Source organism: Buteo buteo, chromosome 23 (genome assembly GCF_964188355.1).
Source record: "Buteo buteo chromosome 23, bButBut1.hap1.1, whole genome shotgun sequence".
NCBI classification, from domain to species: Eukaryota; Metazoa; Chordata; class Aves; order Accipitriformes; family Accipitridae; genus Buteo; species Buteo buteo.
In genome coordinates this window covers 13074990-13099803 of record NC_134193.1, presented here as the reverse complement: position 1 = coordinate 13099803, position 24814 = coordinate 13074990, and the positions used below count along the sequence as shown (strand labels likewise).

General features: G+C 46.2%; 1 protein-coding gene across 17 annotated transcripts in view; it reads right to left on the bottom strand.

Moving 5' to 3' along the window:
- The window catches only part of EHMT1 (euchromatic histone lysine methyltransferase 1), a 124264-nt gene that overhangs the window by 28184 nt on the left and 71266 nt on the right, over nt 1-24814 (bottom strand). For 14 of the 17 annotated variants that reach the window (XM_075056150.1, XM_075056154.1, XM_075056162.1 and 11 more), the window contains 10 exons: nt 23557-24113; nt 20851-20892; nt 13361-13538; nt 11815-11951; nt 10735-10923; nt 9969-10049; nt 7810-7930; nt 5988-6119; nt 3941-4086; nt 1088-1231 (listed from right to left, as the gene is read on the bottom strand). In XM_075056150.1, the coding sequence (XP_074912251.1) occupies nt 1088-1231; nt 3941-4086; nt 5988-6119; nt 7810-7930; nt 9969-10049; nt 10735-10923; nt 11815-11951; nt 13361-13538; nt 20851-20892; nt 23557-24113 (1727 nt within the window). The remainder of the gene's footprint in view (nt 1-1087; nt 1232-3940; nt 4087-5987; nt 6120-7809; nt 7931-9968; nt 10050-10734; nt 10924-11814; nt 11952-13360; nt 13539-20850; nt 20893-23556; nt 24114-24814) is intronic. The other 3 variants (XM_075056163.1, XM_075056149.1, XM_075056165.1) reach the window with 3 other exon arrangements.

Here is a 24814-nt window from a genome sequence, read left to right as displayed (position 1 = left end):
TCTGCTTGGACCAGCCCCATATGCTCTTTAACCCCAATAAAGTGGCTAACTGCTCATTCAACAAACTTGGGCAACTTTTCTTACAATTATTTTCCCTTTCCAGCAAAGTCCTTCGAACTGAACTGAAGGTACCCCAGAATTCATTGCCCTGTGATATTAGTGCTACTTGAAGCCCTACTGTGCTCTGTGTTACTAGTGACGGATAGCACAGACAAACACTCCCAGGTTCACCTGTGTGAACTACGACACATCCCTGAGAGATGTACGAGCATGTAAGGAAAGGCTAGTTAAAACCCACTCTTCTCCTGAATTCACGGTCCTCCCAAGCAATCTAATTAACTCTATTTCAGCTTTGCAAAAATGCCTTTAAGTGTTTTGAGGATTTTATCTTTTAAATGATCTTTGACTCAGCATGAAAGCCCAGGATGGCTCCATTTATTACAATAATGCTTGAGACTACTGTAGCATCTGTCATTGAGTCATCTTGAAGAACGCTAGCATCAGACAATTAAGCCTCCTCATCACCCTGTGAGGCCCTCAATTGGTGTTTTTCAGCTTTACCAACAGGGAAACTAGGACGCTGATGACTTAAAGGACTGGACCAACGCTATTAAAAGCCTCGGTGGCAGAGGTGGAAGAAGCAGCAGGAGATCTCAGACACTGCCTTGTTCCAGTGCCATCACGCGGGTTTCCCATCTAAACCATCATGAGCCGGTGGGGCGACACAGATGTGCGTACACAGATTCATTTACAAACCAGCTAATACAATTTTTGATGCGATTGATCTGTACAGAGAAAGAAAAAAAAAACCCTTGTTCCAAAGAAATTCCTACGGCAAGACTTCCACCGTGTGAAATCCCAGAGAAAACCCTTCAGTAACACCCCTTGGGGTCTCCAGGAAGATAAAGGTGACGATTGCAGCTACCCTCACACACATTCGTGTTGAAAACACCACCTGATGTGCTGTGGAACGAGGTGGAGCTGATGCCAGGAAGTCAGTAAACCCCTTTAGGTACCATCTCCACCTTCAGCTCTTCCAGCTACTGCAACAGGTACCCCCTTCCCTAGATTGAGAGCACGGACTTACTGCAGTGCAAAAGTATCCACAGCCAGGGCAACACTGGTGTTTCACCATCCTCCCTCTATGGTCCTCACACAGCACCAAAAGCTGGACTTTGTTAGACGGGCGCATCAGTTCATACTTAACCACACTGTTTGTGCATCGGCCCAGCTGGAACAGGAGAAATTAAAGGAAATGAAATTACTGGAGACCAAAACACTCTCTGTGCTTGTGCGGAGGAAGATTTTGCACACTGCCTTGATGAGCCCTGGCTTTTTCACAGCAATTCAGATGTGTGCCAGATAGCATTAGCAGTGCAGCAGGAAGCTGTGAAAGCTGCTCTCACAGGAAGAAACGCATCATTTACTAACTAACATGCATGTGGACCCCGAGTCGTTTGTTCCTTGCAAGAAAAAAAATCATAACTGGAAATATGCAACAGCCAAGCAGCGGCAGAAGGGGCAGTCCCATGGGCCTGACTCACACAACATACACTCTCCTTTTGCCAGGAAGAGCGGGTGTCGGTGACCAAGAGAACAAGACCATACGCACTAAATCTTGTTACTGTTCAAAAGTATAAGTCACAGGAAGATAAAGGGAAAAATAATTGCTCTTCACTGCCAGCGAAGTTATCGTCTGTACTGGTTCCAGCACTGGCCCCTGCCCAGACCACAGGATGAATAGCCAGGCTTTCACGAGAGCTCAGCTAAAGTCACATTTTGAGCACATTTTCCGAAGGATTTGACCAATGTACAGCTCTGGGCTTAAAAAGCTATCTTCTCATGCACCACCTTGTTCTGTTAATGACAGCAGGCTCCATAATTGGGGTTCACTTTTCCCGATCAGTGTTACTCATTCTGCTGCACCAGAAGGATCAGCGTTTCCTTCTGCTGCCCCCATTCATACATCTATGACATTCTCACATCCCAGTTGCCACCTGCTAGCATGACGCAATGCTGTTTGGGTTCTCTAAGTTCCTCTTGATAATAACCTTGCTTTTCCCAGATGCTTGGCAAAGGACATTTATAAACTAGAAATATAAATGTGAAAGGCTGCTACAAGGAAACATCCCTACCGAAATCTGTGCATGGTTTACTGTGCGCTGCCACCATGAGCAGAGGAGTCAGTCAGGAACACGGTGCCTGCTCATCACCAATAGGCTGTCCCTCTAGTCTAGCTAAGGTTTGATTTGCTGCTTTTTCTCAACAAAACTAGACTTTCTCTCTAATTTTCTTAAACTCCACTTCTGCAGAATCAACACCCCTACAGAAAAAGAAAATGGATTTAACCTAGGCTCGTCATTCACTCCTAGCATCTCTGATTCAACTTACCCAAATTCCAGCTGCAAAGTCTACCTGTGGTTGTGACGCCTTGGCTAGACTGATCACCATTAACACACAGAGCCCAGAGGCTGCAGGGCTGGCAGGAGAGGACCATTGCATTGATTTTTACTTATGAGCTGAGGAAATTTGATTAACACCTGAAAAGCTGCACTGTCCGTGTGAGGAAGTCCCTGCATTATTACGTCATGCTATATTATTTGTTAGAAACTCTAAAAAAAGTACGAAATGATTAATTGCTATTTTCCAACCATTAGAGAGTGCAGCACAGTGCTCATAACTATTTATAACATCCTCCAAGGACATGACAGTCTGGAGAACCCACTATTCACATGTATAATATTCTTATAACATCTCTGAGTCACTTATCCCATTATGAAAAAGTATCTAACATAAAGCATGGCCTTTGCTATTCCTTTCTCTGATTTATCCAGGGACAGAACTGTCAAACCACCATCTACATGAGAAGGAACTCTTTCAAATACCCTTTGTTTATTTAGAAGCCCTGGGGTCCCCCCATCTCCTACAAGGCTCCAGGGCATTCTCTCTTTAATGAATCAATTTTGCCATGCTTTGGAAATTCCCTTCTCTATAGGTACCACCATGTACTAACAGAAACAGAGCTGGGCTGCAAATCTGATTATCTCTTTCTCCCTCCATCCACCCTTCTCCTGGGATCCTACAGGAGAACTAGGGATATTCTCACTCCTTGTCCTACTACCAGCAAATATCAGAGCACTGCAGTGTGACTGCAGCTGAGCGGAAGCTTAAAAGAAACCCAAGTGCCTCCCAGTAAAAGGAGAGTCTACTGAGTGTGTTCCTGTTCCGCAGTCTCACTTTCCAGACTCTGGGAAGGAGTCACTTCTGCCACTTACTTCCACACTTCTGGAACCAGGAGAGCCCAACTAGCCCAGCTGCAATCAACTGAAAGGCATCGAGTGCAACCGTTTTCAGTCAGCCAGATCTGGAGGCTGCGCAGGGCTGCCAGGACATAGGAAGCTTTGTAACAGAAGCCTCTTGGGGGAGGAGGAGAGAGGAAGACTGGGGCAGACTGAGCTGGCGGAGGGCATGCCAAGTTCCCAAAACTCAAGAGCTGGCTACAGAAAGGTTTGCATCAGCTCCTTCGTAGTCAAGGAAAACCAGCTCCAAGCTTCCTCTGACTGGATTTTCTCACTTTGATGCATGCCAACGTGTTTTAGCCCACTTGGCCTGAAGCGTGTCTGTTACATCAACTTGATCCAGCTGCACAGGCCAGGACAATCGGGAGAGATTCACCCAGCACCTCTCCAACTGCAGACCACACCACCGCCTCCCTTCCAAGTGGCTTCAACCCGACTGTGCAATACACGCAAAGTGCTGGGGCCCTCAGCTTAGCAAGCGAGGTGTTTGCCCTGCCATTCCCACACACCAGTGGGTTCCCAGTCTAGCAGGCTGCAGAGCCCCTATGTGACCCGACACATGTTCCCGGCACAGCTTTTTGTTCTTTGTGTCTTTGTCCTCAGCAGAAAGGTCTGCGAGAAGCTGAAAGACAGGCTCCTACCTCGTTATCAACACTCTCCGTAGCCATGCACTGGTTGTTGGCTAGCGTGGTGATCTCTCTGCTTTTGGGGGTTTCCATTCGACAGCTACAGAGGGGGACTTCCTGGAGACCATCTACTTCCATTGCTTCAGGACCATTGGAAAGACCTGGAGTACAGAAGACCAGTAAATCAACTCTGAAACTCTCTTCCAGGAGAAAGGATGCAGTCCATCAACACCACCCATGTCCTCTGGCATCTTCCCATTCCATGTCCTGAAACGCTTTCAAGGCATTATCTAAACCTGGCGAAAAAGACCCCTTTCTTACATCAGATGGAGTTTGCAAAAGCATCCTGTACTTTCCTAAGTCAAGCCATGTTACAGATGACTGTGCTGAAATCAAGAACAGCAAGTTAAGAACAGTTTACTCTGAGAAAATCTCAACAAGGAAAAGCAACAATGAGGTACGGATTTTTTATCAGCCTGTCTCTCCACCCCACCTGCCCCACAACACTGTGCTCTGGCACCAGAAAATTTGTAGGAAACCACCCAGAGTTGGAAATTTGAATAGTTAGTGGAGTGATAAATAGAGAAGATCAGGAAAGCGCGAACTTCTATTTGCAGAGGCTTGTTACGCAGATGGGAAAACAAAATTCCTGGGACTGTTTGGTCTCAGCCAACCAAGAATTATTTATTTTGGAAACAGAACAAACCAGGGAAAAGAAAGCAGCAAGATGCTCAGATGTTCTTGCCTTCTCCTCATCTCTTTCTCTCAGATTTTGAACATTTTCAAATCTATTTAAAGGTGGATAAAGGCCTTTGAGGGGGCTCACTGCCAGGTATGGGGGCACAGCGTGAATGCTCCTCTGGATTCAACTCAATCACTAGGCTACCCATAATTGCAAAACACTGGGCTAACGACAAAGGGGTTGCTTCTAGTCCTACACTCCTATTCTAATCCTACACAGTCATAACATCTCTTTGCAATGTTTTCAATACAGAAGCAAACCCTCACACATTTGACTTTGGATCAGTTCATCCTGAAGTGTTCCAAGCTTTCCCTACGCAAGCCTGCTATGGAATTGAGTCTCAGTGAGAGGGAAGCATGCTGCTATTTTTTAAGCTTTTGAGAGTTATTTTGCTGCAAAGTTTCAAAGATTAACTTCATTGCTAAGGGAGATCCCTCTTCAGCTGCCCTGGCAATGGCAGCACTCCCCCCTGCAGCATCCTGCCCATGCCTACGACCCTATCAGCTGAAGCACAAGCCCCTTTCATCTTGTAAGGAGTTTCCTTTAGCCAACAGGTTGCAAGACCAAGCCTAGAGGAGGGATGGGATATATCAAGACATACAAGCAGAGGGAAAGTCCTTGCAGTTTTCATGTAAAATCCTGTCAAGATCTTAAAGGTTTAAGAGCTTTCTCTAGGACCGCAAATCACAAAGCTCATTCCTCGCCTTCTGAACTGTCACTTTCATAATCTTTTTGACATCCAGAGGCTCTGGTGAAAGCATCCCTCGTCCATCCTGACCCTCCCTCGGTGGCGAACACTCCCTCCCGCTCTTTGATGTGCCTCTATTGAAAGAGCCAGACAACCTTTGAAAGTGAAAGAGCAACGGGGGACAGACGGCCGGATCCAGGTTAGCCAGGAGACACTGGATCCGAGGCAGGTTCAGCACCGGGAACTGCAGCCGGGGGTGAGCACCCAGGAACCACCACTGGTCCCCCCTCTTCCCAGGGCTGAACAAGAGGATCCTGCGGGGCAGTGGCAGCGGTCTGGGGAGACGCTACATCAGCATCCTTCAGGGAACGGAGGGGAGCTACCGAGCGGGCCGGGCCGGCACCTCGGACCCCTCGCTGGGCACCCTCCCGAGCTGCCGCCCTCCACCCGAGCCGGGCTCCCCATCCCCAGGGCTCCCGGCGCCGGGCGGGCGCTCCGCGGCCGGGCCGGCCCCCGCAGCCGCCAGGGGGCAGCCGGGCCCCCGCACGCCGCCCCGGCTGCGCCCGGCGGAACAAAGCCCCGGCCCCGGGCCCCGGGCCCCGGGCGCGCTCGGCCAGCCGGCTGCCACTCACCTCCCGCCGGCGAGGAGAGGATTCCCTTCACCCGGAGATCCAGGGAATCCAGGGACACCTCCATGTACTCCATGCTGTTCTCCTGGCCGGGGCCCTCTCTGCCTCCCAAAGATGGTTTATAGGCTTCGGCACCTAGATGGAAACACACACGTATTTACACGGCTGGGAAAAAAAAAAAAAAAAAAAAAAAAAAATAAATCGTGTGCAAGCACGTGTGGGTGTAAGGGCCATAGTTAAGCGAGCAGGCTGTATGCAGGCTCCTCAGAGAGGCCATGAGTACAGATGCACATAGAATTATGAAAATGCAACATCTGGGCATCCATGGCACGACTGATCTCTTCTTTCCTTCCCTGTCTGATCAGACAGATTTTCCGCTTCCACTCAGGTAGGTAACAACAACAACAAAAAAGAATAAGTGAGACAAGTTCTGCCTCTGAAAGGCACACCCGCCTGCTGCCGTACTGCATCGGCAGCACAAGCTTCAATGGCACAAGGAAGGGATGAAACCAGGGCTCAGCGCATCCTCCTGTCTCCAACCTGCTGCAAAGGGCTCCAGGTACACTCCGGCCAGGCAGAGCGAACCCGCTAATCATGTACATCATGAAGAGGACAAGGCAGGTGACATTCAGCTTAATGGGAGGGGAAAAAACATAAAAGCCAAGTTCTGGCTCTAAGTGAACAAAGCTGCTGCTAGGAAGAGATTGCATGGGGACCCGTCACTGGGAAGAGATTGCATGGGGACCCCTCGGAGCCTTCATGGGAATTGGCAATCTCTTCACGCTCCCTTGGCTCCGCTTTCTCTCCTGGTTTGCTTCTCCCACTCTGGCTTGGCCAAGAGACTTTTGCTAGCCTGGAAGACTGGCTGCCACCTTTATTGAAGGGGCAGAAAACTAGTCTGCATCTGAAATGAAGAAATAGCTATTTGCTCTGAAAGTGATCAATGGCCCCTACTTTGTCTTGAGAAAGGGGCTGCCTTGGGAGGAAGAGGAGCAAGCCAGATGACTGACAAACCCCAGGCACAGACCAAAGGCTCAAACGTGGTCATTTAGCTCAAAAGTAGCCACAAATTGGCTGATAAGAAAATGGCCTGCTTGCAAATTAGCAAGCACAGAAGAATAAACCCTTTGATGGCAATGGATGTGTGAAACCTTAATAACAAAGCTGAAGGCACAGCTTCACTTCAGAAACTACCCACTTTTTTTTACCCATGTTGTTACCTTTCCTGCACTCCTGACTCTCCCCAACCCACAGCTTTCAGAAGACATCTTCTTTTGAGTGCTGGGTAACTCAGGTCAAACAAGAGTGACCACCTGAATGACATCCACACCATGAGATGGGCCAGAGGTAGCTCATTACAAACATTGCAGTGCTTTCAGAATAAGCAAAGACAACCTGAACATTCCATTCAGCTAGACAAACATCCATACAAAAGCAACTGGGCATCACTCTGGGGTGGTTCTTCCTTTCCCTTCTGCATCTCACCACCCACACTCCCTGAGCTCATGGGACATGATCCACATGGACATGAGTCTGCAAAGTCTTTTTTGGATACTCTAAAACAAAGGGAGTTCAGGAACAAAAAAATATTCCTCCAGCATGCCAAGGATAAAGCCACCTCATATGTATTTTGCTGTTAAAGTGTGCACACCAGCAGCTACTGTCAGTGAGATGCAAGTTCACACCCTGGTTTATCATACAGCCCACCCTTGTAAAGGAAGAATGAGCCCTGCAGACAGCCACTGCCTTATGGGCCTCAGGTCCTTACCCTTCCACCTGGAAGGCTAATTTCTGTGTAGTTAAGGAACAAAACACAATTAGTTACCTAGCACACTGGCTTGTTTCTTTTTATTCCTCCGTCTCCTCTTGCGGGTGGGTTTCAGCCATGGACTGTCTGTCTTTCCTTTCCTCTTCAGCAGCTTCTTCTTGACACTGGACTCTGAGCTCTGAATAACCAGAGAGGCCACGTGCATGTAAGGCATGTTGGCATCAGTGTCCCCGCAGTCCTTTGCGCCCATGCGAAAGAGCCTTCTCACAGCTTGAGTTATGCAAAAAGGCCTTAAGGACTGGGGGTTTGAAATCAAGTGGTGCTAAGATGTCTTTATAGTGCCAAAAAGGAAACACAAGCACACGTGTGGGTGTATTTCCTGTCATTTCAATAGTGCATGCTTCACTTTCTCTTCCATGTAGGCTCTTATACCATTCTCATTGCAGTAGTAGTTGAGCACCTCCACACAGCAATGCAAGCATGCAGGCGCACACACAGTTTTAGCTTCTCCCCAGAAAAACTGTGGGCTTTTTCAAACTAAAATACTCACATTGCTCCACAGTCATGCTAGAAAATGCCAACAAACACCTGCCTTGCACCTGAAGAGCCACCTTACAGGGTTGAGAGGGACCCAGGGGAATTGACTCTACAGTAGCAGACCAGCCCCCTCCCCAAGCAAGGTACAGGGTAGCAGGGACTAATCATGCAGCAAATATTCAGACACATATATGAATCTAAACAGGGTTTGGGTTTTGGTTTAACAAAAATACAGTTGTCTGGGGTGTGTTTTCAAAGCCAACATCAGAACAGGGAATCAGGCACTCCAACCCTGTAAGGCAGTCTTCAACGCATCAATCATAAAATTCACATTCAAACTGAAACTGTCAGCTCCTGATGCTTACCCAAAGCCTATGAAAAACCTCCTGCTACCATTAACAGTGGCTGGACCAGGCCCTACCTTCATAGGAAGCCGATGCTGCACCATGCCCTGTTATCAAAGTGAGCGAAGCCGGGCAAAGGTGGCGCTGAGCCCTGGCTCTCCGGGGCAGCTCTACGGCGTGTCTACACTGCCCCTGATAACCGTCCCTGAGCGTGGGCTCGGTTGTGCCCCGCCACGTGGCTTACACCAATTGCATCACACTGCTTGTGGGGGAGAGGTTTGTGTTTGAGCCAGTCCCTGTCTGGGGAACCGACTGACTCACCAGATATGAGTAGAGCAAAAACCAGTCTCTAGGATGTGGAGATATGACTTGGGAGTTTGGACTTGACTGCAAGCTCAACCCTTGGTTTGAGCTAATGCTACAGACTGGCCTCAGCTACCCATAGAAAGGGGCAGGCTACACAGCCCCTGCTGCTTGGTCCTCTTTGGCTCCTGTAGTGCCAGAGCACAAGGAACAAGACCCTAAAGAGCTTCAATGATTCACTTTGTATAATGATTTCTACGTTCAGCTCAAAACATCAAGAAAATGAAGCCAAGCATTTTCTCAAGGTGACTGAAGAGTTGGGGTGCCTTAAATGTTGGCTCCTCAACTTGAGATGCTGTTGAAAGGGAGCAAAATTTTTAAGTAAAGGGGAGTGTGGGGGACAGAGACAATCAATGAACAATAATTTAAATTAAAAAAAAAAAAGCAGGTTCTCTTCACCAGCCATCTAAAAATAAAAAGTAAAAATCAGCAGCAGCTCCTGAAAGTCTTGTCCCAGCACTATACAGACAAGCCCCTAGGGAGAGTGTCTGTCTGTCTGTGTGCTATTTGTTTGTCTCCCTGATAAGAGCTGCTCATCTGGTACCATGAGGTGGCATGTCAGATCAATGTGAATTCAGGCTGTGGGCTTGGCCAATGGATTAGCGAACAACTCCACCTGAGCTCCAAAAAGCTGTGCAGAGCTTCAGATTGTTCAGAAAACATTGCTGGCTCCTATAAGAACCCTTAAATATTTCTACTAGCATTCAAATGATTGAAAGTAGTCAACACCTTGTTGAAAACAACAAACAAAAGCCCATTAGTTAGCATCACAAAGCAATTAATTGTATCACAGATCAGGGTTAAGCACCTTGTGGAAAACAATACTCTGTGTGTGGGTGGTTTCAGAGTGAGTTTTGTCAAAGAGACATGAAACTACACAGCTTAGCTCACTCTCTTCCTGGCAGCAGTGCAAAGGGGAAATTATTATCAATAGGACAACAGCTGAAAGACACATTTAGCCACCAGGCTTACCAAGTCAGACTCATCTCCATCTTCCTCCTCCTCCCCAGACTCTCCAGACTCTTGTTCCTCCTCAGACTCACCATCATCAATCTGCAGCCACCATTTGCCCAAGAACAGAAAGAGTCAGTCAGGTCAGGTCTCTGAAAGCCGGGCATCCCCCCATCATCCTGCTGTGCCCCTCACCCAGCAAAGCATCCCCCCCTCATTCTGCTGTGCCCAGCCCCAGCCTGCACATGCACTAACAGAATTTCCTCTCCAGGACAAGAACTCTAAGGCTGTTAGCACCTGCCATGGTACATCCATGGGGATGGTACAGGGAAGAAAAAATCTGACCCCAGAAGAAAGCTTTGCAACCAAATCTTAACTTCCTTGATTATCTAAAACAAGTCTCATGTCTACACTATGTACCATGATTTGGGAAAAAAATTAACTAAACCAGTTTTAGTGCTTTCCTAGACTGACAAGCAAGATTAGGAAGACATCTCTTACTGGTTCAGTGAATCCCATAGCTAAATGCAGTGGGGATTCTGCATGTATAGTGGACCACAGACTTATGTAGCAAGGCTGAAACTGGGGGGTAAGTGGGGAGACTCTCACGGGTGCAATGGGGAGCATGAAATGGTCATAAAAATGCCTCACTACTACTGCTGCGCTTTCTGCCATCTGTCAGGCTACAAAAAACCTAGAAATTGTCTCAACTCGTGCCACTCCTATCCCACATGTACAAGCACATCCCATCCCACTCCTTCAAGTCCTGCACAGGGCATGCTAATACCTTTCTGGCATTGTCTGCATCGGATGCGCTGTCTTTAGAGGTCCTGTTATCATCTGCAGGAAACACAGCTGCCTGTTCTGCTCCATGATCATCCTCCTCTTCCAACTCATCTGAGTCTTCCTCTTCAGAGTCTACATCTATGCTTTCCCCATTCACATGAGGGCTGGCATCACCCAGGTCCTTTTCACTCTGAAAGTCGTCCAAACACATGAGCCACAAAGACAACATCAATCCACAGGACAGAACAGCTGAATCCATGCCCCTGTGCTAGGAGCCTTAAAGCTGCCAGAGGAAAGCTGGCTATACATCCCTCCAGAGCTCTTCAATGCTGCCAGCAAAGCTAGCCTGAAAGCCTGCCATGTCTCACCTAACCCTGTCAATCTGGGGACCAAGGAGCCACGAGGAGTCATTCCAGACTCACATGGTTGTACAAGGCATTAAGGGGAGGAGGGCTGCTGGGCAGAAGCCTTCAGACAGACCCCTGCAGTCTAATTCAAACATGGAAGGGCAGCTCCACCAAGGGTGCAAGAAGGTTTGTAGGGAATGGAAAGGAAAGTTAAAACACAGAGGGATTTTCACTCCACTCTGTGAAAACCTAGCACTGTTCTCCTTGAATTCAAAGACCAAAACTTCAGGTCATGGGTTGCAGCAAAAGCAGAATTTGATCAGGGGTGAATCCCTGTCTAAATCTTTTTAAGTAACCAGTTGTTTTGCTGTACAGCCTCAAGCAGCAACACTAGACAGTCACCTTGAGGACACTGGAACAAAAAGGTTACCACATAAGCTATGCTTGAAATCTCCAGTTCCACAGGACTCATGGGACAGAAGGGGAACATTCACTGGAAAACATTTGTTTAAGAGCTGGTATCTGAACAGCCACTCTCAAAAAGCCATTTTCAAGGCAGCAAGGCTGCTACAGGCAGGATGCTGTTGCCAGAGAGAAGACATAGACTCAGAACAGAAGATGCTGACCACAAAAAGCCAGCACATTCCTGCACCTATACATGGGGTTGGTGTGCCAGAACAAGGGACGTGTATGGTGACAGTAAACATGTCCAGTGGGCTCAGCGCTCCCCTTACCTTGGCACCTGCAGAGGAATGAGTTATGCTCTTAAACATCTCAATCATTGTTCTCTGTTTTAACACTTTGGTCTTTTTCTTGGGAACCAGGCTATAGGTTCCCATTCTCCGTTTTTTCTTCCGAGATACTGCAGCAGCTGGAAAAAAGAAGCAAAAGAAACCCAAAGTTGCTCAGGAATGAAAAGAAGAAGGGATAGAGAATAGAGGCTGTACTGGGGGAAAATCATACTTGAAGGCACTATCTGAGAAGGCTTCCCACTCCAAGTAATTTATTTGCAAGTCAACCAAAAGATGACACACACACACACACACGTGCAAACACACAAAGAGCTTTTTGCCAGTGTTGCAAACCCACCCAAATTCTGAGTGTCCTCTCCATGCTCCTTCTGGCCCCTACATCACCATACACAATATCAAATTTTTAAATTAGCCTGTGTTTGGCAGTATTGCTGATGCCGAAGGAGGCTGAATAGAATCCAACTTGCTCAAATAGATATTGCAAGGCTAGTAATACCGACTTACAATGAAAGCAGTCGCACAATGACTGAAGAACACACAGGGAAAAGGTACCTTAAATAAAGAGCCATTTGCCATTTAACCTCGTTTCACACCTACTATGGAAGTTTGTTTGATTCCTTTCACTACTTTGATCAGGTCTTAATTTGTTAAGTCTCCCTCCTGGCCTTGTAATCAAATCAGTCATCACACCTCACTGCCTGATGCTGTCTTTGGTGAATGCACATTAGAAGGATGCTTAGTGCAGGCTCTTTTAAGAATAGCATACAGCAGGGAACAGCCAGCCTCAGCACCAGTATTACCATTTGCAGCTGTACAGCCTGTTCCTTGAAAGCATTCCTTCATCCTCCACTATGATGAAATTTCACCAAAAATCTAGGAAGAGACCTCTCAAAAAATCTGTTAACACAATTAAATTTATTTACAAGGATGTAGTATATGGTAACCAGTTGTTGTGGTGATATACAAAGTCCTCAGAATTGATAGAAACATCTTCAGAGTATCACATAAGAAGATGGGGTTAAAGTGTCTCCTCTCATACCAAGTTTTAGCAGAAGAGTGATCCTCGGTGTGGTGGTGCCTGACAGAGTACACCTACCCGCCCATGCCGCCTAGGAGGGACCTGCTCCCTGTGAAACAAGGTGGTGCAGGAAGGACTGCACAGCAGGTGCTCCCTGCAGAGCAGAAAACTGGTGAACTTCACTTGGGAGGCTATTTCAACAGGGGACTGCAAGAATGTACCCTGTACAACATCCAGAGGTGACCAGGAAGGAGTCCAGAGGACACAAGCACTGGTACGACAGCCACTGGCAGAGAAGTGGCTAGATGAAACGGTGTCTGTCAAACAAAGTCTATGGCAGCAGCCCTACTGATGCCAGCAGGAAAGGAAACCCTGAAGGAGATTCAGTGGGAAAAAGGTACTAACAAAGGTTTCAGTTCTTGTTAACCCGCCTCATCTCCCACTCAACCACACATACACACACGCTTGAGAGGTGGGTGCTGCTAGGGATTTTAACTCGGTTCTTTTTACCTGTCTGCGACTTTGTGGTGGCCACATAGCTCTGGTTCTGAGGTAGTGACTGGTGAAGGCCTGGGAGAGAGGGCAACGGCAACGGCTTCCCAAACTCCAGGATGTTTTTGTTGCCTTCCTCCTTGGATTCTTTTTGATCTCTGCTGTCTCTCCCATCTTTGGGGTCTTTACTTGCATGCTGGAAAACAAAATGCAGTTAAATTGAGCCTCTGCATTAAAAAAAAAATCAGAAAATAAATTTAATTCCTTTCTCTCAAGCATAATCACTTTCATTTGAAGACAGGACCACACATTCAAAGCAAAAGCACACAGCATCTCCTCTAGCACATAACATTACTTTGCCTAAAGACTGCAAAACAATCCCAGCCTGCTGCTACTTCACTTGTTGAAGGCTGCTGCCTTTGAAGGTGAAAGGCTACCTTGCAAAGGCAGAGCAGCAAATCCAAAGCAACTGCAGATAATAAAAAGGATCAGACACTATTTACACAGGCATTTGGTTGGCTCTGGAGAAGATGAACAAATGCAACAGATACACCTATTCCCTGAAACACGCCTCGAGTGTGGCTGTCCCATCAAGCATGGATGAGAACAGAGTCTTGCAGAGACGTTTCGGAAGAGCAGGCAGCAACGGGATGGGATCCTTCCTTTCGGGGAGCATTTGGCACGATCAAGTCTTAGCAAACTCTCCCACCTCCCACCTAGCACACAACAAAACATGGGCAAAGAAGGTATTTGCTGGACATTGCAGGTTCATCTACAGTGCTGCCACTGCTGCAGCAAAGACCTGTCCAAGCTTACTTTAAACCAGCTAGCACAGGTACTCCCAGCCTAGCTGTTGCTATGCCAAACATAGGGCAAGCTACAAGCTCCTACTGAAAACCAAGAGAATTTTGTAGTTGCTACTGCACTCGCTGTTGCTGGAGCCAGGTTCCCAGGCACCAAGGCAGCTCGAACCCGCTCTGGTTTGAGCGTATACTCAATGCAAAGTCTCATCCAGCACCTTTGGTCATGAAAGCAGGATTCCTACAGCTCCATGTCCCACAGCGCTGCACCATTTGTGGCAAGGCAACCACTGTTATTAACAGAGAGTGGGGTAAATGCTGCCGCTCTGATTTCAGATTTTACACCAGATTTGCCCTCTTATGTATTTAACAGATGACCTAGCTGCATCCACACCTCTCCATACATCTGTCCACTCAACTGTCAAGTAGGAAGCAGGTTTGGCAGAGATGCTCCAGAAAACCAAGAGCACAGTTAGCAGATTACAAGCTCAGTGGTGGCAATGTTTTAGTGCTGCTCCACTTGCAGGAAAATACTTCTTATGGGACTTCTGAAGCAACAGCTGAAATATCAAAACAGAAAGAGGAATCCAGGCAAAAGAAAGAAAGGAATAAAAAGCAGCAAGCAATAAAAACACTCTTTAAAGTCCAGGTTCAGATAGGCACTCTTAGACACTGCTTTCAAGTAATATGACCTTGTGAACAAATGGGGAAGCAACCAATTCTCTTAATTACAGCTCTGCCATGTGCACACTGCTGGCAGAAAGCAAGGACTCGGTCACAGACAGAAAAGCTGTAATGATAATAAAAAATGACCTGCATAAAAAGGCCATCAAATTGCCAATGATTCTTGCATCAGGCCCATAACTTATGGCTGAATTGCCACATCTTTTCTTAAAAGGCATCTAGCCTTGGATTAACAATTTCAAAGACGACAAATCTACCCTATCCTTTGATATGTTGTTCCAATACTTAATTGCTCTCACTGTCAAATAATTAAATGCATTATGCTTTTTCGACTAAATTAAAAAGCCCTGTATCATAAGAAACTCTCACTCCAAGTAGATACTTATGGACTATGACCAACTACTTTTTTTTTTTAAACCTTCTCTTCAATAGGTTTAATAGAATGGGCAAATTAAGTGCCCACAGGTTCATTTTCTGGACATTGGATCACTCCCGAGACTGCTTCCAGTTGTTCTACCCCTCAAAAAATGTACGTCAGGAGTGCTGGGCACAGTATGCCAATAATAGTCTCAACAATACTATTTATACCTCTTAAAAGTCCCTAGTTTATAGATCTAAAGGTTAACGGTAACTCTTGGCTACAGGATTATTCTGAGAATTTCCAAGTCCCCTGGAACATCTACTGCTTTCCATTTTTAACTTAAAATTAGAAAAGTGAGCTCTGGAGAGGCAGATCTGACGCAGAGCTGCCTGCAACAAGTGTACATAAGGGCTGCATTTTTTGTTCTTTAAGTATAGGTTCTTGCAACTGGTCTCTGACAAAACGTGCTGTTACTCCCAAACATCAAGAATTCACATTCAGACCATGCCAAACTGTTTGGAAGAACATAATCAAATTTTAAATTAAAAAGTAGTATGTTATTAGCTTGGGGTTTTTCTCTCCCCCTGTAATTACAATATGGAAATAAATTAAAAATCTTCAATAGGGCTGCATGACAACTGTTAAATGTGACTTTTTCATGGCAATTCCAGTAAAATGGTTTTTTAAATCAAATTAAGCCTTGTGAGATCTGGATTATTACTTGGAGGCATATACAGCAATGCTAAAGAACAAGCATGCCCACTGAGAGGTGACCAGATCTCTCAGGAAGCCTGATGGCATGGGAAGCTGAGCAGGCCAACAGTAAAACTTATATATCTCTCATACATGTGTGCGTACATATATAAAAAATACTAAATCTAAGAATTGTAATAAAAACTCTGAGCAAAGATTTGAAAGCACTTATACTCAGTTTTCTCACCATCTTTCTTCATTCTTAGCTAGGTAAAAGTTACATCTTTGCTGTTATTAAATTTTACTCTTCCAGCAAGTAGAGTGTTTGGTGGATGAAACTTTATTCTTTTCCCATTCTAACGTCTTCGAATTCTGCCAGTTCCATAACTTGAGCCTGTAGGTACAGCCCATCCTGGTCTCCTACGCTGAGCTTTTATGCTCTGCTCTATCTGCTCCAAATTTAAACACTCCCAGAAAAGAGGCTTTGCTAATCTAGCACACTGGTCTGCTGGGAAATTTCTTCCTTGAAATCCCATCACGCTGCCTAAGACCTGGTTCAAGCATACCTGGGCCCTTCCTCGCAAAGCTATTCTGCATCCTTCACTGCCCAGATTACAACTGGCACATCTTCCTCTCAGCAGAGGAAGGTGAGCAGGTTCAAATAAAAGAAGCAAAGGCAAAAGACAGACTGTGCATTTGGGAGTGAGGCAAGTGGGTGCTAGACTATTTGGGGCACAACAGACTCCTATCAAAGAAAAAAAGGGCAACAAAAAATTACAGCGATCCATTTAAACACAAAGCTCACAGATCCACCTGCAAGCCCCCAGTGCCATCAGAGGACTCCTCAGAACACTGCACATCTATTCAGCTCCAGCAAGTTTCCTGCTAGGGAAAAGGCTGTCCAAGGAAAACCTCAGAAGAAGGTTTCTCCTGCAGAACAGGCAGAGCAGCTACCTCCAGCCCTGCCACCCCATGCCCCAGCCAGGGGCTGGTAGGACCCAGCTCTAAGTCACCTCTGTGGGCTATATGGTCACTGGCACAGCTGAGAGCAATTAATGCTCCCATCACATGCCACCTTCTTCCAGTTTTATGATGGATGGGTTCCTCCTGCCCTCCTTGTTCCTAGCACAAGGCACAGCATCAAGCAGGTATCTACGAAACTGCTTGCAGCTCAGTATCCACCCAAGCAAACTCTTGCTTCTCGGCTTAAGGCCTCTCTTACCTTTTCCCAGCAGAGGACACACGTGCTGGTAAAGCACGAAGGGGGCTGCAAATAGCAGGTGCTTCAACGAACCCAACGGAGCTGACTGCTAGTCAACAGCTACTCATCCAGTCTGCCGTGACAAATCCTAACACGTTTCTGCTTTGTTTCCTGAAGATCCAGAGTCCTCCGCTAAAGGTAGAAAATGCCAGACTGGCAATGCTGGAGCCTGCACCAGAAGCGACCATGCCAGGAAAGCAAGGCACGGCTTTCAGTGATTTGTTGGGCATGGACTGATCTGCCAAGAATACTAACGAGGGCATGCACACTTTGAGTTGCCTGCATTTTAACTGAGCAGACTCCTATGTTCAGAAATTGGAGGAAGATCATCCTCCCTCACTTAAACCAGCAAAAATTCAAGAGAGCAGAGGTGCTTTCACCTAACACGGGCTCCACTGCAAACAGCAAAATTAGAGGCGAGAAGCACTATTCCTGACCCTAAATAAACTCCATTGCTACATGTTATCCTTGTCCAAAACAGCCACAGTCTTTTATTTTTTCCCCAATTATATTTAACAGTCAAGCACAGTTTTCATCTACAGTTTTTGAGAAGTACAGTAAGGAGAATCCTGTGCAAAGGCAACTCCAGGACACAGTTTGAGCTCCCTGTGTTTGCATGTTGTCCTAACCACCACATGTGTGGGCCACTGGCAGCCAAGGACGGACCAAAATTGATAGAGAAAGAAACTGCGTCACTCAAGTCTTCATTTCTTGCAGCTTCTCATTGGTATCAGCTCATCCTACGCAAAAGGTTGTAAAGTCACTATTTCATGTTGGGCATTGCAAGCAATAGTCAAGAAACTGAAGAGATGCTTGTGTCTGGAAACAGCAAAAATGGGACCACAACTATGTCCGATACCATTGTGAGAAAAATAGTCAAGAAAACTACTTACACTGGGACAAGAACACAGTATTTTATGTGTTTATAAAAATTAAACTCAAGTGCTTTCTACATTTTAATGGGAGCAACAATGTTTCTATTATTGGCACAGAAGTCCCCTACAGCAGCAGGGAGAAGTTACTAAAAAAAGCAAAAGACAGAATATCCTCCTTTTTTTTTTTCCCAAAAGCAAAAATATGGAACAAACAAACCTTACTAATTAAACCCCACGTTGGTTCAACAGACCGTACACGGCATTCTTCCCACAGCCCAGCAATTAAGAGGTCTTTCCATTACCAAAGCAAGCAAGCTAGCAATAACCAAAGAGAAATCAGACCAGAACTCCATCCGTATGTTGGTGCAAGGACACTGGCAAAGGTCCTGCAGGTCCTGCCTCAGAGCCAGGCAGCTTTGAAGAGCACCACAGAAGGACTGCCATTCGCTCCCAACACCTGAAAACATCTCCAGCTTAGATATACAAGCTGTTTTATTTCTCTTCTTTTAAGGACCTTCATCTCCGGCACAGTACGAGCTTGAAACCAAAGCCAACTAGCCAGGAGGACTAAACTAACTGCCACTGCCACCAGGCAACACAGCAGCTGTCATGGAGCAACCCCCTTCTCTCCATCCATCACGCAAAGGGGTAACAAGATTTGTACCAAGGCGCTGCCTTTGAACAGCACAAAGCAGCAGCTCCCAGGGGTATCTGCCTCTAACAACTGGTGAATGATATTTAAGCAAGAAATATCAGTCTGCTATAAAAAATTTATCACAAGCAGATGACAGTGCCTGTAGGAGCTGTAATAGTGCTACTCTCCCTTTCCTCCACTGCTGCAGAATTATACTTTTCACTACCAAATTTCAGCACAGCTGCTGGGCGATCCTGACCACTGCCTACGCCTTACCTTGGAGCAACAAAAAGAAACCTGCATGGCTTCGGTCTTAATCTAGATCAGAAAAGCTGCAAGGCTGATCCACCTATTAATGCCCTTTTATCTGCAGATTAACACGTGCCCTTTAGAAGAGGGATTCCGGTGTGACTTGATTACAATTGCACTGATTTGTGCGTGGTCACGTATCTGCATAAAATCATAGTGGTTTAGGGTGCCAGGCAGACTGTGTTTAAGTGTAGATGTTCCTAAACCAAGCTACAAACCTGCATTTAATGGGTTTCTGAACCAGCATCGTTCAGAGGTGTGGACTCTGCTGGGTCAGCGGGACAGACCCCACTCCTTGTCTTTCTCCCCTCCTAGATCAAGCAGCTCCAGGGGAAGGGAGTGTCACACATCCATCAGAATGAAGCACCGTAGCTCAAAACAGTTTCAATAGCAAGCCTCCTGACAGAAACAGGTCTGCTGGGGACCTGGGACTGGGACTATTTCTGCAGGCTGCGGTCAGCAGCTGGGGCAGCCACCTTCAGCTGGCGCCGCTGTGCCAGCAGCGCGAGCACAACCAGTTAAACATGAAATGAAAAGTACAGCACAATACACATTCACTTTTCTACCTCCCTCTGCAGTAACTCCTCTATTTAAGAAGTCCAATGGTAGTCTACGATCTCATCACTCCTGAAGGAGATTTTCCATAGAGGATATTTAACTGTGGCCAAGCTCACTCACATGGATTTCACATTTCCAGTCCGCCCATGCACACCTGGGTACCTCTCTGGAGAGGGTCCTTGATGGGTGCACCTTCTAGGTTCAGACAAGCTGACAGCAGCACTTGTGATCAGATGAGGATCCCTATTTCACTGTGCCATGTATTCTTCTTTTTATCCACCACACCACCCCCTCCAACCCCCGCCCCGGCCAGGGAGACAATATCCCCATCCCCATCTCCATCTCCATTAGGACCTGCCCTTTGTTTTGAGTTTTCTGCATATTAGAGGGTCTGAGCCTGCTGAGCAATCCCAGATGCTTGCAAACCACCAACTGCCACCTGCCTGGCCCCGAGAGATGAACACAAGATGTTCTTAGGCCAGGAGCTTCTGCAGAGCAACCCACAGACCACGTCAGCACACTGCCACAATACTGCTGGGCACTGACATGGAAAATAATACTTTGCAGCAACAGCAACACCTGTGTGCACACAGAAAGAAAGCAGCTTACCGGGCCTGGGATCAGATATTTAGTGGCAACGCTGCTTAAAGATATAGTTTGATGAATATTGGTAGAAACACCAACATACATAAGCAAAGCATCTCCTGCTCCAAGCTCCTCCTTCCTGCCCAGGCTTTGTCTCCCCCAGTTAAATTGGTACCCTATGTTTTGGGCTCACACTGTGAATCAGGCTTAGATACTAATTTCACAGATTTTTGTGCTATTTCTTCTGACAGTTCAGTTCCCCTGACCCAGTCCTCTGCACAGCATGAAAAAATACTACCAGAGACACACACCTCAAACTATAGCCTCGTGGTCACCAAGTAATGAATGGAAACATAACTTGGGATTCCCAATTCAGCCATCTGCTCCTCCTATCTCAAGAGATAACTATGGGATGCTTTCACTACCTTTATCATCCTTTATCCCTTCCAGACACAGCTTAGTGATGTTAAGCTCAGAAACTGGAGTTTCTGAGCAGAAGGGGCCTTCTCCAAGCACAGGACACAGACACACACTTGCTTTTCAGTCTGTTGCCTGGCCCTGGAAACTTTTGGGTTCTTAATAGGGCTGTAAATGGATTAGGAAGGAAAGAAAGATTCTTCCAAAAGGTGCAACGCTTGTATTACTGCACTATTCAGAAGGGGAGCAGAAACGATGCTGTCAACAACTCTTCTGAGGTCTCTGTTCAAAAACCACCTTAACATGCGACAACATCAATTAAAATTGTCACCTGTTTCAGATTCAGCTTCGATCCCAATTCAGGAAGCAAATCCTAAACAGAGAAAAAGCTGGTTAAATTTGTGAGAAAATTATCTTCTTCCTTTCAAAGACCAACCCACATGTGCAGGAAAAGACTACCAGAGTCCCCTGACAGCTACTGGGTTACAGAAAATAATTTTTTGGCCCCAGTGGGTTTCTGCAGGAGCCGTGAGGAACAAATGATTACACTTTGCAGGCAACAAAATACCTTCCCCCCCTCCTCCCAGGCAGCACAGGTCTGCAAGAACAGTCTACCAAGAAAACAAAAATGCTCTAAAAAATATTAGCAAAGAAAACTACTGTGTCCTGTAACATCAGCTTCTGAATGATTTCCACAATTTATTTCCTGGAATACAGCACCTGCTATCATAGTGTTTTTGAAGGAGAAAAGGTGTGAACGTGGAGGCTAGTACATGAAAAGTTACTGCAATGCTGTGCTGATGAGCCTCTTATAAGCAGCTCAACAAAGAAATAATCAGGACAGAAAAATGACAACTAGCAAGGATTCTGCTACTCAAAAGAAAATAGCATGTAAATTCGAAAGACAATGGGGAAAAATTAGGTAGTAATTATCAGGAAGGCTGAACAAAACAGATGTTTTATTGTCTTGCAGAAATGAGATCAAATCTTGGGTTCACATTCAGATGCAGAGGCTTGAGCCGAGAACATGGGAACAGCCTCTTCTCACCATCCTTCTTGTGAATTTTGTTTCTCTCTCTCTCTCTCTATTTTAAGCCCAAGGAAAATAGCCAGAGGTGCTGAGGACAAGCTATGTACTTTCTGGAGTGGCCCAACAACCGCAGGCTTTGGTTTTTGAAGCTGCTGTTACTGCGTGAGCAAATAACGATCAACGGCACCATCACAGCAACTTGTGTAACGGAGCGCTGCAAGCATTCACAAAGGTTGCACACAGCTTTCTAGAGACAAACCTTGAAGCTCAAGGGGTTGCATAAAAATATTCTTCTGAAGTATCATAAAATATGAATGAGGAAAACACTCCCTCCTAACCTAGCAGTCATCTTTTAGAAGGGAATTGCCTCTTTCAATTGCTCAGCCCCAAGGGATCTCTCCCTGTCAAATTCCACATGGGTCTGGGGGTTTGCCCGACCTAATTTAAGTGCACAACAGGCTGCTGGAGGAAAGCTGCGAGGCAGTTTCAGTTGCGAAGCCTTGTTTGGGTAAGAGACAGCCTTATGCGAGATTTTCATCAGGCTGCATGTATTGCATCTGGGCTTCCCCCGCTTGCTAGCCAGAAAACACAGCAGGGGTGTGAGAGCGAGAGAATTCAAATGCAATCAGGGGAAGACAGAGGGGAAATTAGCGGTTTGGGAGAATGGTTGGGAAATCGTGGCAGGCGTGGTTTCTGCCCTACTATTGAGGCTGGGTGCCCACGAGGTTTGTAATCTTGATGTGCTCTTTGGACTCCCACCTGCTTCCGGAGGCACAGGTGGTGCCGCAGCCAAGGGCACCTTTCCCCATCTGTGGCTGGCTAGGTGCCACCCATCTTTTTTTTTTTTTTTTTCCTCTCTTCCCCTGCTCCAGACCACAGCAATTCACAGCTTTGAGACCTTCGCATCATATTATTGCTGTGCTGCAACACGTGGGTGACATCTGAGGATCACTTTGCATCTGTTTGGTCCATAATATGCTGGTAACTAACAGCAATCCATTGCACCAACATTTATAAAGCTGCAGCAGCTTCCCATATATTTCTGGGTGTGACTCACACTGCCAAGCAGGGGTCTCAATCCTTTCCTTGACTGAGGTGCAGGATACCTAAAAGCCAGTCTCTCTCCATCATTAGACATAGCACAATGATAGGATCTAGCTCATTGTAGCTAAATAGAAAGCATCACAAGGCTGGAGACCAAGTGCTTGTAGTGGAGATCTGCCTGTTCCAGTATCTATTCCTCACCTTTGGCAAAAGGAGCAAAAAAATAACCAAAAGAACCAAACTTGGCCAATAACAAAGAAAGGCCCATTACTGTTCACCCCACTATGAACATACCAGATGACTTCACATCTCCCTTTCCCTCCTAAAAAAAGGCAGAGCTCTGTTTTATTAAGTGATTGTAGATCCAACCCTAAGGATTCTGGAGTGAAGACTTCTGAACAAGCTGCATTACTACAGGCAACATACAGAGACAGAGAAAACATCATCTGGTTTACTACTATAATGATACAGCAATGCAATCAAGTTGCCTAACATATCAGTTTCTTGACAGCTTCCAAGCTTAGGAGAAGCCTCAAGTTAACATGCTATGCTTAATTTCCTTTGGGTCGAACTTATAAGAAATCCAATTTGTTTCACAAGCAGCTCTGGATTTCAGCAGACGGCTGACGAGCAATACAGCCAAGAGAGAAAGGCCATTTAGTGTCTCACATACATCTGCTGGAGAAGGTAACTGATGAATTATATATTTAGAAACACATTGGGGAAGAGAGCTGATGGTGGCCATGTGACTCTATTTTTAACACCTCTGTCTCTCTGTAGGAAGAGAAAAAATAAAAATAAATATATATATGTATTAAAAAAAAAAATAATCAATCCACTCAGTGGGACACCTCTGAATTACACATGTTCCCATGCAGCAAGGTATCCCTCTCATGCACTCAAAGAAAGCCAAGAGCAATCGCAGCAGCAGCAGCAGAACTGACTGCTGGACATATACATTACCAGGCTAGGGGTGGGTTTAGGCATTGTCTTCCGTGCTCTGTGGACCTTGACTTCAGCGTTAGCAGCGGTGGCTTTTTTAGCATCCATGTCCTTACTGCCCTCCCCAAGCTTGGTTGGCATCGTGGCTTGCATCTGAGAAAAGGAGCCCACAGTTCTCCCTTTGCTTGCTCCTCCTGGAAGGGTTTTTGCAGCATGGCCGGTGAGAGAAGCAAAGGTGCTGGTAGTCCTTAGAGGTTGCTCCTGTGCCATCTGCTTGGTTAGAATATATCCATTGCTCCCTGTTACAGAAGTCTGTGTGAAGTCATTAGCTTTCATATGGTTTTGCTTCCCAGTCTCGCCATCTCGTTCAGAAATACCATTTTCTGCTATCCTATTTAATTTAGTACTAGAGTCCTGCTGGCTCACTTTCGTATTGTCCTGAGTGTTTTTAGCTGGGTTTGGGTGGCTACCAGCTTCACTGTGCTCACAGGAACCGTTGGTTTCACCGTCTACTGCCATTTTTGGTTCCCCCGCTTGCTTTTCTGTAGCACTTTCATCTGCAGCCATGGCATTAAACCCTGGAGAAAGAGGGAGGATAAGGAGGAAGAGAGGAGAAAGAAAAGGGTCACAAGCAGTATCAAAACTCCAAAGAGAAGGTACAGCTACTTACAGTGGCTAACGAAGAGCAAACCTCTCCTCCAGAAAACTGCTTGCTATATATATATATATATCCATTTAGGTTGCTCACTCACCTACCTGACCTGCTTGTCTGGATCGTCAGATGGTGAAAATTGGGGTGGGTGGCTCACTTGAAAGCAGTGCACTCATTCTTACTCGTCTCAGCTGCAGATGTGGCCATTTATTCCCAACTATGGACTTTTCAAGGCAAATATTATCTTTAGCTTTTCCAATAACTACATTTATTGGACCATATGTCAACACCTCACATGTCAAACAAAATGCTACCCAATCTTGCATTCAGATCTCTGGCAAAGCCCTTCACAATGCCAGATTGACACAAGAAAACCTTGCTGGTAGGGCTGTATGGGTGAGCTTTTGTGGCACAGACACAGCTCAGCAGCCAAATGTCTACATCAGGGCTCTGCCACTACATGAAACATCACAAGGAATAATTCCCTGGCAATCACAGCTCTCCTGGCAATGTTGTCCAGTGGAGACCGGCTCTTTTGCAGGGACGAAGCAAGCACAGGAGCAGGATTCACAGCGTCATTTCAGAGGCAATAGCCAGAGTAAACACAGGGGTGAATGCAATTCTAGA